Source organism: Amphibalanus amphitrite, unplaced genomic scaffold, assembly GCF_019059575.1.
Source record: "Amphibalanus amphitrite isolate SeventyFive unplaced genomic scaffold, NRLGWU_Aamphi_draft 000004F_arrow, whole genome shotgun sequence".
In the NCBI taxonomy this organism is placed as follows: Eukaryota; Metazoa; Arthropoda; class Thecostraca; order Balanomorpha; family Balanidae; genus Amphibalanus; species Amphibalanus amphitrite.
In genome coordinates, this window is record NW_024881501.1 from 2,045,262 (window position 1) to 2,062,608 (window position 17,347).

Consider the following 17,347-nt stretch of genomic DNA (forward strand, 5'->3'; position numbering starts at 1 on the left):
ACTCGTCGGTAGGGGACCGTAACGGGAAGGAGCGAGGTCCACCCGCCCTGTCAGCTGCCACCCGCCCTGTCTGCAGGTCCACCCGCCCTGTTAGCTGTCACCTGCCCTGTCGCCGACAGCCGACAGACCCGGGTCCACCCGCCCTGTCTGCAGGTCCACCCGCCCCGTCGTCTGACAGCTGACAGACCCGGGTCCACCCGCCCTGTCTCCTAACAGCTGACAGACCCGGGTCCACCCGCCCGGTTAGCCGCCGGTGTCGTGTCGGCGCCCCCAGAGGCCGCTGGCAGCAGTTCGTCACGGCCCCCGTGGCGGCGCAAAGTCCAGCGCAGCTCGGAGCGCCGTGCCGGCGAACAGACGCGGCCGAAACGACCTGGCTCTATGTCAGCCCCCAGTGCTCAGCATCTACTGCCGTCAAAACCCAGACCATTTTACCGCTGGCGATTGATCCGCCCGGGTCTCTCAAGAGGATTACGCACGTATCTGTTTTCATCTATGTAGCTTTTTGGTGCGGCTCAACACTGGAGTCTGGAAACAATGCGCATTCGCTGCAAAGAAAAAAAATCAACAAAGATAAAGACCACAAATTCCATGAATTAAAATAGCAGCCACTGCATGCGTTGATATGTATTTGATGACAATATTCACACACCCTATATGATACTGCTGAAACATGCCTCAGTAGATGCCCCATAGTTACACAGTAAACAGTAAACACACCAGACTCTGCTCACGCGCCGTCAGCAGGATGAAAGCTCGTGTTCGTCACTCCCTATCAGAGATTACACGCAAGATAACACATAGCTGAAAGAAAGTACTTGAGCTGTTTAGATGCGCTACATCATGCTTACAGATGAACCCTGCAAGCAGCCTATGCTATTAGGCTAATGTGCTGCTAATACACTGATTGCATCGGGCATGCGCCGTTCGGTTACATAGTTCCGTTATCATATGGTAATGGCATGGATTAGGTAGTATTATCTCATCCATGGTAATGGCATACATAATATAGAGAGAGCGCTGACCTAGGTCCGACACAGTCGTGGCGGTCCTAATAACCTGATTAATACGACACTAATACACGTCACACGAATGCCTCACATGCAGCACACCGAATAAGGTCGAGAAACGCCCCGCTAAAACGGGGATGCCGTTCGGGGGCTGTGCGAGTAAGGCCACTGCGCCGTGGCCTCCTGAGAACTGTCGTGGTAGTGTACCGCCCGCGTCCAGCTCAGCGGGGCCGGCGGCCGCCGCCGGTACTGCAGCCTGCCGCGCCGGCCACCAGGGCGGCGCCACCAGTCACCGCGCCGGTCCCAACACACGGGGAGTGTGGGCCCGGCACACATCTGCCTGGTCTACAGCAGCAACTATTGCTACAGTCGTCTTCCCGGGCGCATAAAACCCGCCCCACTTCACCCTTCTGACTACAACACCGACTGAGAGGACTGCCATCTGCCGTCCACTGCCTATCCCACCGTCCACCGTCCGTAATTCACCGTCCGTTATTCACCATCTGTCCCACCGTCCGTCCATTCTCCACTGTGCACTCCCGTCTGGTACACACGAGACGCGTCTCGACGAGCCGCCCGCTATCTGTCACAGCGGCCGCCCGGCGTCCCCCACACCAGCTGCACTGCAGCCGCCCGGTGTCTGTTCCACCACCAGTCCGTCAGACGAGCTGTCCGCCGTTGAGCGCCGCCAGGTGGTTGACGATCTCGGCGGCCATGGCCGGCTTGGTGATCATGCCCATGTGATCGGCGTCCGGATAGAGTCGGCTGGCCAGCGGCTGGCGCTGCCGGCCGCGCCACGACTCGCACCACTGCAGGCTGCGCAGGTTCACCGTGCCGTCACCGGCGCCCTTCACCACGTGATCGGGCGAGTCCGGGAACTTGGCCATGTCCGTGTACACCACCCTGATACAGACAGACAGACACGGGTACAGGTCAGCACGGTCTGTCCGTGTACACCACCCTGGTACAGACAGACACGGGTACCGGTCAGCACGGTCTGTCCGTGTACACCACCCTGGTACAGAGAGGTACAGGTCAGCACGGTCTGTCCGTGTACACCACCCTGGTACAGAGAGACAGACACGGGCAGTGCTGGAAATGAGGCCGCTTTCTGGTCCCGGCGTTTTATTCTCCGGGCGGGTTAAAGGTAGTGTGCCAGCTTTCCTGGACCGTATGGAGTTAATGGCCCAGATAAGGAGAACCGGATTTTTAGAACTTATCCATACCTTCAAAACTCATGGAAACGTCTTAAATTCTTCAAATTTTGAGTAGGTACCCCAGTGCGAAATTCGCCCCGACGGGTTGTCGGTCGTACCCCAACCACATTTCACACCACTATGAACAATAAATGCTTACACTGAAATCGCTATTACCGATATGCTCATCCAATCAAGTTTCGATAAACCCGTTCATCATCATCTCCTGCGGTTCCGAACACGCCTGTTAGGTGGTGCGGTAGACCGCGCCCAAAGCCAGGGCCCCGGTAACGTGAGGTAGCCGAGTCGGGGCAGCGTGCGCTGACCCAAGCCGGGGCCGCGCGTCCTCCCGGTGTCATGTGATAGCCCGGGGCTGCCCGCGGGGATGCGGTAGACCGCGCCCAAAGCTGCGGCCCCGGCTTGGGTCAGCGCACGCTGCCCCGACTCGGCTACCTCACGTTACCGGGGCCCTGGCTTTGGGCGCGGCTTCTGCTCATACTTTGTGGTGCGGTGGTGGTGCGTCGGGCCGCGCGCTCTGACTTCGGCCAAGAAAAATGCGTCAGCTGATCATTGTCATTTCTGCCACTTGCGTGTGGTGAAATGGGGTCATAACTTAAGAGACGGCTTTTTCATATCAATTATTTTACATAAAATCATACTTCAAACCATAAATAATGTTCGACAGCCAAATAAAAGAAACAATACCAATACAGGCTTTCAGTTTAAGGCTCGACATTGTGTTGTCTACGATTAGACAGCTGATAACTCCTTCCCGTACGTCGTAACTCTATGATGACCTTTGCTTATTGTCACATATGCGCCGCATTCGCGATTGTTGCCGACGCCTGTTTGCAGCTCAGCCCACTACAGTTGTTATACATATCGAAAAACCGATAAACTTTTAGGCGAAAAAGGCACTATTCCAGGCCCATTTTTGATTTTTTTGCGATATTAGGTAAAAACAGAAGCTTCTTCTCCTAGGAAAAATAAAATGGGAAATCTTTCAAAGGTGGCACACTACCTTTAATCCCGTCCAGCGTTTAGCCTTTCGGGACCCACTCAGGGTCGTGGTTGTTTTCGCCGCTCGCCCCAGTCGAGATGCAAAGTTAATAGTCACACGAAGCTTACTTAGGGCCAGCCAAACCAGCCTAGTCTGGGGTTACTGTTAAATGTATGCATATACCTAGGTGAAAGAAGAAGGTTTTGTACAATCGATTAACCCGCGCCCTGGTGGGGTCTGTTTATAACGCGACCTGGTGGGGGGGGGGGGCTATTTTTTGCCCCCCCTCGTATCTCCGAAACTACTGGACGGATCCGCAAAATTCAAACGGCGTTCGAAAGGCCTGTCAAATTTGTCGAGGGAAACCAAATTTCATTGACCTCGGGGTCACCGATGACGTCACAGGTCAGGTCAAAGATGAAATGTTTCACCGTTCACGGGTCATCTAGGGAATGCGCTATAACACCGAAGAAAACGCATTTTGTCGAGAATCAGCGATAGGGCGTCAGTTGCCTAGTACATATATTGCTATAAGAGGTCACTGACAATACCAGGTCACAGGTCAGGTCACCAAGGGTCACAGGTCAGGTCACATGAACCTAACTTTAGGTACTAAGGTTGTGCGATGCATGTTTTATGGCCAATTTTTCATTTCCAACTCAATGGTGTTGGTTATAAGACTATCAGGTACGGCTTAGGCCACTTTCTGGTGGAGGTCAGGTCAAGGTCAGGTCAAAAAAGGTCAAATTTCAAAGTTGATATTTTTGCATAAAATGGGTATTGATTCGATGCAGCTCGTCACGGGGAGTCTAATGGTGGTCTTTGTTTTGCGCTACGAGGTCTAGAATTGCAAAAAATTGAGTTTGAAAATTTGACGTCATCAATTTTGAACAGTTTTTTCGCTGTAACTTGGCCAAAAAAAGAGGTATCGATCTCAAATTTGGTATGTAGATAGAAGGCGGTAAGGACTATCACATATATTCCGGTTTTTTCGAAATTCAAAAAACTTTTTGGATTTTTCGGCTATTATAATCAAAAAATCTATTTTTTGATTTTTGGGGGTCAAAATCCAAAAATTTCAAAAATCCGAGATAGCAGTTTTGTAGCCCTGTTGATTCTACAGCTTTTATGTCTTTATCGTTTTTCTGTATTTGCAAAGCTATAGGCCTGACAGCTCTTCCCGCGAAACCCTTTTTTGGGTCGAAAACGGCAGAACATGACGTCACTCTGACGTCATTTCCGGCCAACCTATCATAGCCTTTGGATAAATTTTTGGTCACAATGTGTAAAATTGATGTCCGGGAGGGTACTGAAAGTTTGGTGACGATCGGCGCAGCGGTTCTGGAGATATATCGAAAAGTCTGGAGGGGGGGGCAAAAAATAGCCCCCCCCCCCACCAGGGCGCGGGTTAATTTCGAAGTCGTACATTCAGAGGCCCCAAATATACTTCGTGTAACTATCAACTTTGCATCTCGAATGGGCCGAGCGGCGAAAACAACCGCAGTTCTGAGAGGGTCCCGAAAGGCTAAGCGCTAGACGGGGCTAGCCCACCCGGAGAATAAAACGCCGGGACCAGAAAGCGGCCTCATTTCCAGCACTGGACACGGGTACAGGTCAGCACGGTCTGTGACTCTATGTACACCACCCTGGTACAGAGAGACACGGGTACAGATCAGCACGGTCTGTCCGTGTACACCACCCTGGTACAGACAGACACGGGTACAAGTACAGGTCAGGGGGAACACACGCTGCAGTCGCGTTACTAAATGGTTACTAAAAATACTCATTACATACAACCACCATGACTGCACAGACACTACAAGTGACAACAGACCAGTCTCCCTTCCGTCCCCGTTACAAACACCAACCTCCGGTGTTACCTGTCCCCTCACACACAGACATTGTGTAGCCCACCTCTCGGTGGTGGCCGAGCCGTTTCCGTAGACGCAGTACATGCTGACGCCGGGCGGCTGGGTGATGTCCAGCAGGCCGGCCGTGTCCTTCCGCATCTCCCAGCCCACCGTATAGTTAATGTCACTGAGGGAGAGGGGAGGGTCAGAGACAGGCGCGACACAGGGGGAGGGGAGGGGAGGGTCAGAGACAGGCGCGACACAGCCCACAGGGGCCCACCGTATAGTTAATGTCACTGAGGGAGAGCGGCGGGTCAGAGACAGGCGCGACACAGGGGGAGGGGAGGGTCAGAGACAGGCGCGACGCAGAGGGAGAGGGGAGGGTCAGAGACAGGCGCGACACAGAGGGAGGGGAGGGTCAGAGACAGGCGCGACACAGAGGGGGAGGGGAGGGTCAGAGACAGGCGCGACACAGAGGGAGGGGAGGGTCAGAGACAGGCGCGACACAGAGGGAGGGGAGGGTCAGAGACAGGCGCGACGCAGAGGGAGGGGAGGGTCAGAGACAGGCGCGACACAGAGGGAGGGGAGGGTCAGAGACAGGCGCGACGCAGAGGGAGAGGGGAGGGTCAGAGACAGGCGCGACACAGAGGGGGAGGGGAGGGTCAGAGACAGGCGCGACACAGAGGGAGGGGAGGGTCAGAGACAGGCGCGACACAGAGGGAGGGGAGGGTCAGAGACAGGCGCGACGCAGAGGGAGGGGAGGGTCAGAGACAGGCGCGACACAGAGGGAGGGGAGGGTCAGAGACAGGCGCGACGCAGAGGGAGAGGGGAGGGTCAGAGACAGGCGCGACGCAGAGGGAGAGGGGAGGGTCAGAGACAGGCGCGACACAGGGGGAGACGGGGGAGGGTCAGAGACAGGCGCGACACAGGGGGGGGGGGAGACGGGGGGAGGTCGTCTGGTACAGCGGGACACCACGAGGAGAGGGGAGAGGACGTCGTCTGGTACGGCGGCACACCGGGAGGGTCAGTGATCACCCCGACAATGACATGGATGTTCAGTGGCCCGTGCACACATCAATGCAACGGGCAGAATCAGCGGTCCAGTTCATCAATCAGTTGGCGTCGCGCCCAGCCCTGGCTCTGACGGCCGGTCACGAGCGGATGATGGATGGCACCGGCCGCCGTCCCGCCCCGCCTCCACCGGCGAGACAGCAGACAGTTCAACACGGCTGACGGCCGACCCGCCCCACCTCCACCGGCGAGACAGCAGACAGTTAAGCACGGCCCGGCCGCCATCCCCGTCCATATACAGGCGAGCGGCAGTCAGACAGCGGGCCGAGTCATAACCCGGCCGGCCGGCCGGCCCGGTCACTCACGTGAAGAACTGCTGCACGTTCTGCAGCGTGTAGTTGGTCTCTGGCGTGCTGAGGAACACGTAGTCCTTGGGCCACGCCTGCGGGCTCGGCGACAGGAACGCCAGGCTGGGACTGGTGCGCTGCTCCTGGCGCAGCCGAGAGCCCGACAGCTCCCACACGTTCAGGTTATACCCTGGGGGCACGGAGAGGGGTCACTGCTACCCTGGGGGAGGACCGGTCACACCTACCCTGGGGGCATGGGCAGCGGCCGCAGGGGTTCCGAGTTCGCCTTATACATCCCTGTTTGTTTCCGCACCATCGCCCGCTTTCACCCCACCGAGCGGCATACTTCGCACGCCGATCATACCCGTCACACGGCGGGACTGTCCAGTCCAAACAGGGCTATCGCTATCTCCGAGCGCATCTCTATCTTCCGAGTCGTTGATTTTGGCGAGATTCCCTGCGCGCCCCAGCGCCGGTGGCGTGAGCGAGCCGACACCAACAGAACCAAACAAAACGGCCGGGATCGATCGACCTCCAGATAGTGTCAGCCTCTCCATATATCTGATTGAACTGGAACGGCCAGGAATCCCGTCCCGTCGAGCGCAAAGCTCCTTCCCATTCATCGAAAACGAAGGCCGACTGAACGCTAGCAAACAAGACGAACTGGTATTTCGAGTTTGTTTGATCACGGTCAAGCAATAGAAAGAGAAACACTACCTGTTCCTTGAGACAAATGGTGGGTGGATTTATTTGCCCGCAACACCAGTGAGGAACAGATGCGGCGAATGGCATACCGCTCCCAGCGCCGGGCCGAGCAGCGCTGACCAAAACTGAGCGGTCATTTTGAGCACCTGCCCCGAGTGTAGGAAGAAGGGATCGGATTTCTACTTGGTCTTACATCAGATGTCTGACAACTGCCTTTCAAATGATATGTTACCTCGCTATGCTCAACGTTGACAAATATCCGTAATCACGTTTTACTTTATTTCAGTTCCAACTGATCACCAGCAATTTCCGTTTTCATCTGGGTGAAGCCGAATCAGTAGTTTTATTGCATAAAACTATAAACTAGTTATCATGTTCATCGCCAGAAGCTTTGGGTAACAAGACACCTTGCTTGTTCTCTAAAGCGGGAGGGTGAATGGTGGCCAGGGCAGTTCAGACACGGTCCGACAGAGCGCTCAGAGACGCCGTCGCGGCGCTCGACAGGGGCCGCCGGCGCAGACAGGGGCCGTCCGGTAACCCCGGGATCCCTCCCCTCACTGTGACGGGAGGGAGCGGCCGGTGATCCCGCCGCCGTCAGACACCTCTGATAATCCCGCCGCGGTCACAGCATCTGATAATCCCGCAGCGGTGACCCGCAGAGGTGACACACCAGAGGTGCCTCCGAGGCCCCGGTCAGCCAGAGGTCGCCGGCCTCCCGGCTATATTTGTCGCCCACCTCGGACCGGACAGGTGCAAAATACTTTCATAGCAAAGTCAAATGTGAGCCGGATAGCGGGCCACTATCGGTCGTCCGTCCCGGGGCGCCCGCCGCCCGGCGGACGCGGCCCACTACATACTTACACGTCGGACGGACGGCAAACAAACAACGGAGGCCGCAGCCTGATAGAGCGCCGTTCCAACGGGGCCGCATCGCATTACATCGAGAGCCTCCCGGCAGGCGTCCGGCCGAATTACAGGGCAGCAGCGGGTCCGTCACCCCGACCCGACCCGACCCACATCTCAGCGGCGCGCCAGTCATCGCCGGTCCCACCCCTTCACCCAGCGGGGCCGTCACCCCGACCCACAGGGCCCGCCACCCCGACCCACAGGGCCCGCCACCCCGACCCACAGGGCCCGCCACCCCGACCCACAGGGCCCGTCACCCCGACCCACAGGGCCCGCCACCCCGACCCCATCCCTCCCCGGTCCGCGGCCGTCCCCCATCCCCAGGCTTCTGCTGCGCAGCCGGCGGCGGACCCCTTCCACCAGGGGCGCGCCTCCGTCCCTGTACCGTACCCGATCCCGTCCGACCACCGCCGGCCGTACTGCATCCCACCGCCGCCCGTACCGCACCGCGCGCTCCCACCGAGCGGCGTACCGTCCCGCTCCCACCGGGCGGCGTACCCCCTTCCGTCGCTCACCTGCGGCGTACACCTCGTAGGAGAGCGCCGTGCCGGCGAACGGTCCGGCCAGCGACACCCACTGTTCGATGAACTTGTCCTTCCAGGCCTGCGGCCGCGAGTGCAGCCAGTGCAGCGTCAGCGGGCAGCCGTAACTGTGTGTCACCAGCACCACGCGCCGGTTGGCGTTCCGGTAGTACACCTGCTCCGTCAGCCGCGTCAGGTTGGCCAGGAACACGCCCAGCTCGTCTGCCGGTGGCGGCGGGGGCGGGGGGCGTCAGGGGAGGGTCCGGGGAGGGTCCGGGGGGTACCGAGTGGTGGGGTAGGACCGGGGAGCCGGGTCGTAGGGGACAGGGTCAGAGGTGAGGGACGAGTCCCTCCGCCAGGGCGGGAGGTCTCGTTTGAGGTAATGGCATACTACAGCCGTGTACGCCCAGTGAATGCAGTGATATGCGCATCTCAGAAACAGTGCGTGTGACAATGGGCAGTATGAGCCGCTTGGTACAGTGCGACCGCACACCAAACTATTTCGTAAAGACTCGTCATAGGTTTAACCACTTTGTCCGGTTGTTAACGAAGAAAGATTACAGATGTTGTTCGAACGCGCTGAGGCCTGAGACAAAGTGCCAAGTCGTCACGATTTCGGAGTGCTACTCAGGTACGGTAAGCACGAGATCTGGAGAAAGTGAGCGTTCCATCCCTGTCAAATCTGAAGACGGGACTCGGTCCACCGGAAATGAATCACCCGAAAAGGACCGGTTCTTAGCGGAATGTAGTTAAACCATTACCCAGTACCCCATTCTTGATGACTTCTCGAGGTCCAGGGCATACAAGGGTAACCTAAACTGAATGAATCCAGCGGTCGCCCTCGTGCATACATTGCACGACAAGTCGCAGCGACAGAGTCGTGCCGTCGTCTGCCAGCTAGGCATCAGACAACGAGTCGACAACATGTCACGGCAGTCAGCTCCACCCCGGTGGCCGCCCCGCGTCATGTCTCGCCGCGCCGCGCCGCATCTGCATAGCAGGCCGGTGGTGCATCGTGTGCCGTCACATGGCCCGAGTCGGTCCATCCGTCACCGGCCCGTTTGAACCCTGACGCAGGTACAGAGCCGTCTCGTAACTCAATTGACAGGGTGTTTGGACTCCCGACGGTGAGAGCCCCGGTTCGGGTTGCTCCGGCACTCCATGAATGAGGCTCGTGACGGGGATGGTCTGCAGTTGGTGGGAGCAGCCGCAGCCAGTTGAGTGGGACAGGCCGTGTCCGGCTTTGAAAGGCACGTTAAACTTTGACATCTAAAAACTCCCATTAGCCGGCATTGCGCGATCTGACGATAGGGGTCGGGGTCTACGCAACAGTCTCTGCTTAGCGCGGGCTCCGGCTCTGTCAATCCGTCCACTCAAGGGTCCAAGCTGACTTCACTTTATTAAAAGAGCCGGCCGGTGCATTGTAGTGTTGAACCGTCAAATGTCAATTATCAGCCAGTTCTGGGACCCAGGTCAGCCAATGTCTGTCTGGGACACAGGTCAGCCAGTGTGTGGCACACAGCCGTGTCGGCGGGGACATGTGTACTGGTGCGACGCAGAGCAAACCAGCCGCCCCGCCCCCCGGAGGGCGCACAGCCGGTGACGTCAGAGCTGTGACGTCACCGGGAGGGCGGGGACCGCCAGTGCGCAGATACACACGGCGTGTCGGGAGAACAACAACAAAGGACCCTATTTCCCGGTCCCACGTTATGCAATGTCCTCCGTCCGTACAGACGACAGCTTTGTTTATTGGGGATTAAGGGCGCTTCGACTGCAAAAGTCGTTTTGATTTTTGCTTACGGACGACAGCATGATATGAAACGTTTTTAATTTCAACGTAGTTTGGATGCATCAATCAATGGTTTGAAACGTCAGATACAGCTTTTGGGCTCTGTCTAAGAATAAAGAAAGAATGTAACTGCTTTGAAAATGATGGGACAAAAGCCTTTTTAACACCGATCTTTAACACCGATCAATTCTCTTTAACACCGAAACTGGTTTAGATTCTAACCGGTTTACATGATTAAGTTCAAAGCGCAGCGACAGTAGACACCAATTACCAACCACATCATAAACTGAGGAAACGAAGGGGGTTTCATAGCATATTCATAATAATGCCTGGATCTTGAAGAAGTACTTTGGACTTTGGCGTTTCACAAAAGACGCGCCCTACTGTCCTGTGTCAACAGATAAGTCTCACCACACGCTTATTTATATACCGGGCCAAGATATAGCGCATGCAGTAGGCTACGGCTCACAAATAAATGTATCACAGTTTTATAAACAGCCTATTTTGCAACGATTAAAAAAAAACATGGGTAGCCAGGTTGTCTCCGTCCCTATCTATAAATTGGCTAAGACATGCTAGGATAATACGTAGTCGAAAGCTACATACAGCAGCTAGCACAAATGAAACTCTGGCCATTACTGGCCAGGGTGCTGGTTTACCTCGCACCTACAGTGCTTGCAAACCTACTACATAAGCCACCGTACGTGACCCATGTTGAGGCGCGGTAGGCTGGTATCCATTATCGGGTTTCGCTCGGCGTAACGGTCAGCAGTGGCAGGGAAGTGGCACATGAAATTAACCCAGTACCAGGCGGCGTAGAGGGACCCCAGGGGGCGGCCCACGGGTCCGGGACCTCGTCCACGGGGACAGACAGTGGCCCGTGGCACTGGGGTACCGGACCGGGTGTCGGCAGTGACACTGGCGTACCAGACCGGGTGTCGGCACCAGCAGTGACACTGGGGTACCAGACCGGGTGTCGGCACCAGCAGTGACACTGGGGTACCAGACCGGGTGTCGGCAGTGACACTGGCGTACCAGACCGGGTGTCGGCACCAGCAGTGACACTGGGGTACCGGACCGGGTGTCGGCACCAGCAGTGACACCGGGGTACCAGACCGGGTGTCGGCAGTGACACTGGGGTACCAGACCGGGTGTCGGCACCAGCAGTGACACTGGGGTACCAGACCGGGTGTCGGCACCAGCAGTGACACTGGGGTACCAGACCGGGTGTCGACAGTGACACTGGGGTACCAGACCGGGTGTCGGCACCAGCAGTGACACTGGGGTACCAGACCGGGTGTCGACAGTGACACTGGGGTACCAGACCGGGTGTCGGCAGTGACACTGGGGTACCAGACCGGGTGTCGGCACCAGCAGTGACACTGGGGTACCAGACCGGGTGTCGGCAGTGACACTGGGGTACCAGACCGGGTGTCGGCACCAGCAGTGACACTGGGGTACCAGACCGGGTGTCGACAGTGACACTGGGGTACCAGACCGGGTGTCGGCAGTGACACTGGGGTACCAGACCGGGTGTCGGCACCAGCAGTGACACTGGGGTACCAGACCGGGTGTCGGCAGTGACACTGGGGTACCAGACCGGGTGTCGGCACCAGCAGTGACACTGGGGTACCGGACCGGGTGTCGGCACCAGCAGTGACACTGGGGTACCAGACCGGGTGTCGGCACCAGCAGTGACACCGGGGTACCAGACCGGGTGTCGGCAGTGAAGGGTTCCGCCGGAGGACGGACGGCGCCGATACCGCCCGGGTGGCGGGCTCCATGAGTAGTGTGCTGGGGAGCTCGGGGCCGGGGGCGCGGCGGCCCGGCCCGCCGACACTGTACCCCGGAGACGGGCCGCCGTCCGTCCGTCCGTTCGCCGGTCAGATAGGGCGCCTGTGACCGGCGGGGGGGGGGGGGGTGAACGGAGGACATGTAAACACGGCGTCAACACCGTGCCGGCACACAGCGGACCCCACACCCGCGGCCGGCCGGCGCCGCGTTATGTAACACTCGGCCAGTGTGGGCCGGCGGCGCCCCGGGATCCCTCCACACAGCCGCGTCACCCAGGCTATTCCGCTGAATCGCTTTATGATGATAGCAGAACGTTATATAATGTGGCTGCTGCAGTGCGAGTGCACTGGATTAACTGTAGCCTGGCCGCCCGGCGGCGACCACTGCGGCAGGAGCCCCCGCTGAGGCTCCATCCGAGTTCCGCGGCGGGACCGGGTCTCTGCGGCCGGGCGCCGGTGGGAGCCGGGGAGTCGGCGCTGGCTGACCGCAGCGCTGCCGACGGGCTGAGATCGGCCAATGAGCTCTGATTGCCTTCACAACCGGGCTACGTACAGGCCTCCACTCCTTTCCATCCCCACCGCCTAGCGTCATTGAAGCCCTCCCCCCCCCCCCCCCCGGCACTCACTGGGCGCCTTTCGGAAGTGGTACGGCGCCCCCTCCCCCCCCCCCTCCCCCGGCACTCACTGGGCGCCTTTCGGAAGTCTTACGGCGCCCCCCCCCCCCCCTCCCCCCGGGCACTCACTGGGCGCCTTGCGGAAGTCGTACGGCGCGCCGACCACAACCCCCCCCCCGGGCACTCACTGGGCGCCTTTCGGAAGTCGTACGGTGCCCCCCCCCCCCCCCTGGCACTCACTGGGCGCCTTTCGGAAGTCTCACGGCGCCCCCTCCCCTCCCCCCGGCACTCACTGGGCGCCTTGCGGAAGTCGTACGGCGCGCCGACCACGTCCACATTGCGGGTGTAGTTGAGCTGGGTCACCATGTTCTCCACGATGTGGTAAAAGTACTGCGTGTACGAGAAGAAGATGCTGTTCCAGTCGCTGAGGTTCTCGATGGTGTCGGTGGTGCCGAATCCGGGCACCACCGTCTCCACGCCAGGCGTGTTGTACGTCTTGCGGTCGGTGATGTTGTAGGTCAGCTTCATGTTGTCCACCTATGGGGCGGATAGGCGGGAACGGGGTCAGCCTCAGCACCTGAGTGGTACCATCTCAACTCAACTCCACAACATGACATACATAACAAACACGTAGCAAAAAAGTGCACATGCAGTATAACACATGCAGTTACACAATGAGGAATGTGTTTGAGTAACTATGTGTTTATAGCTTTTGGTTTATACTTATGTTAATTGTTTTTGGTTAGAAGCTAACACTGAGCAAAATGGCCAGCACTGAGCATTATTTGCACATCATGAGCATGTCAAATGACACAATGAGCCTGCTGGACAAATGCTACACATGGCTAGGCTAAACTGCATTCAACATTTCTGGTGATTAGCTGAGGTACAGGATGCCTTTTATCAGGCAGGCTGTGAACAGGTATTGATGAGTTCACCAGTACTTATCGAAGGTCAGATAACTCACAAAGCAGTCCATGAACTTGCTGAACAGGACATCCAGGTTGAGCCAGAGCAGGTAGAAGGATGTGTGCTGGTAGCACCAGTAGTGAGGTCCGGATGTTTTGTTCAGCTTGGCCATCATCTTTGAGCCCCCATCACCTGGAACTGGACATCCCAGGAAGGCAATGACAGAAATGCAATATGCTCAACTCAAAATATAGCCTTCTTGTCTGAAACATCCAGAACATCAATAAAATCAGCTACTGACAACATCCAAATGAACAACAGCAGAATCAATTAAAATTAATGACTCATTTAATAAACAGTTGTGGATCTGTAGCAAATGGGCAGTAGGCTAATAAAGACATGCACAAAGAGCACCATACATACCTAAAATCACTGGATGTCTTGTTGGTGCCTTTCCTTTATTTCCATAGAACTTCCCAAAGGTAAGGGGTGTTGCAGAGGTGGTCCATATCAGACCAAAAACAATTATGCCATGAAATATTCTCATACTGGCCTCTGTAAAACAACCAATCAAACATGAGAGCAGTTAAACAACACTAGACATCCAATCTTATATCCAGCATACATTACATACACAATACACATGTCACATACAGTGCACTTAGTATCACATTATGGAGGGAAAATATTTATCAAATAACCCATCTGTTTTCATTAGTTTCCTAGCAGCATGATGAATGATGCCAGTGAATGATGACAGGCCCTGGCAGCCACTGATGAAACTCAAAGTTTTGGAAGATCACCAGTACTTCAACTTATTGAAGGTTCACCAGTAGTTTGCACTTTGGAAGACTGGCTAATTTACTAAGCCCCAAGCTGCAAGGCTGTCTCCATATAAACACTGCTTCTAAGCAGCATGGGCCAGGCCAGGTGACAAAAATGCACAAACCCAAACCAACCATGCTGGTAATCCACAACAGCACTAACATGCAGGCAGCAGGCTGCACCAAACTATACACACTGACACAATTTTTACTACAAAATTCAGCAGTCTTCACTTCTGACAAGAAAAATGCAATGTATGTCCATTATTCCTGGCCAGCCCAGCCCTGCCCTATCCCATACATCATTTTCAGACAATCAGCACAGTGGTCCAATTCAGCGAAAGACATTTGATGGGTACTACCTATGGGCGGCTGGCCCGTTCCTGCACTAATCCACATAGATTCCGCAGTCCGCACCACACCACCAGTGTAATTTCTGCCTTTTTGTAATTTGTATAAATTATGTCAATAAGCAACTCATGTCAATAAGCAAAGTATGTCTTTGAAAACTTGAAATAAGAGGTAGGGGACCTTTACGCAAATACACCATCTGCATGCCAAACAAGAGTGTAAAACTTGAATGTACGCTCTACACACTACAGATGCCAATCACAGTGGTATTCACAGTGGTCCAAGTTGAAGTCAAAGTCTAGCCTGTACTGCCTTGGTCTAGCCCAAGTCTAGGTCGGAAACACGGAGGTCCCCAAGCGTTTTCGTTTTAATTATATGAATCCAATTAGTATCACAACATGCTATAATCCAACTATCTAACATTCCCTGCCAGTAAAATGCAACAGCTTACCATTTAAAGCTGGCAAAATTGACCCCAAAACACCACATACCTCACCCCTCGCAACCGACGCTGACGCCATGCTGGTTACGGCGGATGAACACAATTTATAAACAATCAAGGCTGCAAAGATATCAGATGCGTTTCGCGTGCACAATTTTTTATCGCAGCCAGAAATGACAAACAATACCAAGGTTCTCAAATTGTTATGTCTAAAGCGCGGACAATTTTAAATTTGAGAAAAGCGATTATTACTCGATGAAATTCAAAGAGGTGTCCTAACCTAACCTAACCTAACCTAACCTAACCTACTGATTTTTGCCTACCGAGCTTAGAAACCTAACCTAACCTACTGATTTTGCCTACCAGGCATAAAGAAACCTAACCTAACCTAACCTAACCTAACCTACTGATTCTTGCCTACCGGGAATCCTAACCTAACCGAACCTAACCTAACCTAACCTAACCTAACCTACTGATTTTTGCCTACCAGGCATTAAGAAACCTAACCTAACCTAACCTAACCTAACCTACTGATTCTTGCCTACCGGGAATCCTAACCTAACCTAACCTAACCTAACCTAACCTAACCTACTGATTTTGCCTACCGGATAAGGAAATAGTTACTTGCAGGAATAGATTGCAGGCAATAGTAAATCAAATATTTTCAGGTTAAGTGGTCATGCATCAGGCTTCAGGCCTTCGGCCTGAAGCCAGATACATAACCATTTAACCTAAAAATATTTGATTTACTATTGCCTGTAATCTCTCCTAAGGCATTGCCTTCGGCACTGCACTGCTTCGCCACGAGTTGGCCACAGACGAAAACATGTACAGTACAGGCGAAGAAATGTTGGACGAAGAATGAAAATATGTACAGACAAAAAAATGCACGGACCAAAAAACGAAAATAAAGAAAATGCACGAACGAAAATATTTACGAACGAAACATTTCTGAAGACTTTTTCAGAAAAGTCGCTATCATTCGTCGACAGATCTGGCGCATCTCGTGAGGCGCTTTACCGAAAAAGAAAATTACCGAATTCTCTTCTATTAAAAATTAAAAATACAGAACCGTAATTCCAAAATTATTTGTGTATATCTATTACTTTTTCATAAAATAGTTCCCCCCCCCACCCAAAACCCCGGTTTCCCACAGTTCCCCTAGTGTGTTGGGTTTTATGAAGATACTACATTTCTGCGTAATGGTATTTAACAACAATTGACATGTTGACAACAGACCGTCGTGCGGCTCCACCGAGATCGTGGTAAGAATACGATTAGTTAGCTTTTGGTCTTAAAATTATCGATCAGATAACTGGAAACCACATTATTCTTACTAAACATGAGTTTCTCTATAGAATGATGTCTATATTATAGGGATTAACTAATTTTGAAGCGGGGACCTCCATGTGTACCGCCCAAGTCTAGCCTTTGACTTCAACTTGAGTGCTTGCTGGCGACGCAGAAAGCGTAATGACCTACCTACCTACCTGTTGTTCCTCGTGCGCAGCCGTTGTAACAAAGAGATATTGATATGGCCTTGACAAAGAGTACGAACAGAGTAACACCCAAGGTTTTATAGCTTTACTTATGCGACCGATAAGCCCAACCAAGAGAGGTGTTGATGTCACGCGCAGCACACCAATGGGCGCCCTGGGACGAATTGGGATAGCGACGACCTCTGCGTATGCGGGCACCACGCGCCTTTGTTTATTTTCGGAATCAGCTGTTCGCAAGGTTACGCTTGGTTTCGCTGAGGATCGTGAATTTCAGGCCACAATAATCGAGCAAGGCTTGAGCTACCATATGATATGGAGTAAAAAAAAAAACTTTAGCAGGATCTCTCGAAACGCTTTCGCATAGCCGTAATAACTCCAATACAAGACTAACACGCCGTGCTGGCGACCTGAGGCCTTTTAACCAAGATTACTTTACTACTCCTTTTAACCCCGGCAGAATATTCTGCCGGGTGTGACAACTGACATCAAACGTCTGGTGACGTCGCAGACCTCGCTATACCGGCAATCGCCTTTCATCGGTGCGAACTGTGAAACAATTTCACACGAAAGCCACTAGAAAATA

The 17,347-nt window shown here is 54.6% G+C and overlaps 1 protein-coding gene across 5 annotated transcripts; it reads right to left on the bottom strand.

The window, feature by feature from the left end:
* Positions 1-606: 606 nt before the first annotated feature.
* LOC122377433 (phospholipase A2 group XV-like) lies at positions 607-17,023 on the bottom strand. 5 transcript variants are annotated; one of them, XM_043357472.1, is made up of 8 exons: positions 16,752-17,023; positions 14,072-14,203; positions 13,707-13,846; positions 13,033-13,276; positions 8,538-8,765; positions 6,430-6,601; positions 5,118-5,240; positions 607-1,910 (listed from the first exon to the last, which is right to left on the bottom strand). In XM_043357472.1, exons 2-8 carry the CDS (start codon positions 14,193-14,195, stop codon positions 1,667-1,669), a joined length of 1,275 nt encoding a protein of 424 aa, XP_043213407.1. In that variant the 5' UTR covers positions 14,196-14,203; positions 16,752-17,023; the 3' UTR covers positions 607-1,666. The 5 variants fall into 5 exon arrangements, with proteins under 5 accessions (XP_043213407.1, XP_043213424.1, XP_043213433.1 ...); XM_043357489.1 differs by having other exon boundaries at positions 16,756-16,997; XM_043357498.1 differs by lacking the exon at positions 16,752-17,023 and adding an exon at positions 15,315-15,359.
* Positions 17,024-17,347: the final 324 nt, after the last annotated feature.

Excerpts from the sequence above, each read along its gene's own strand:
- LOC122377433 (XM_043357472.1), bottom strand. The coding sequence starts at position 14,195 with ATGAGAATATTTCATGGCATAATTGTTTTTGGTCTGATATGGACCACC. Across the intron at positions 13,847-14,071 it reads AAGACATCCAGTGATTTTAG|TTCCAGGTGATGGGGGCTCA; the intron begins GTATGTATGGTG and ends TGGGATGTCCAG. Across the intron at positions 8,766-13,032 it reads CGACTTCCGCAAGGCGCCCA|ACGAGCTGGGCGTGTTCCTG; the intron begins GTGAGTGCCGGG and ends CGCCACCGGCAG.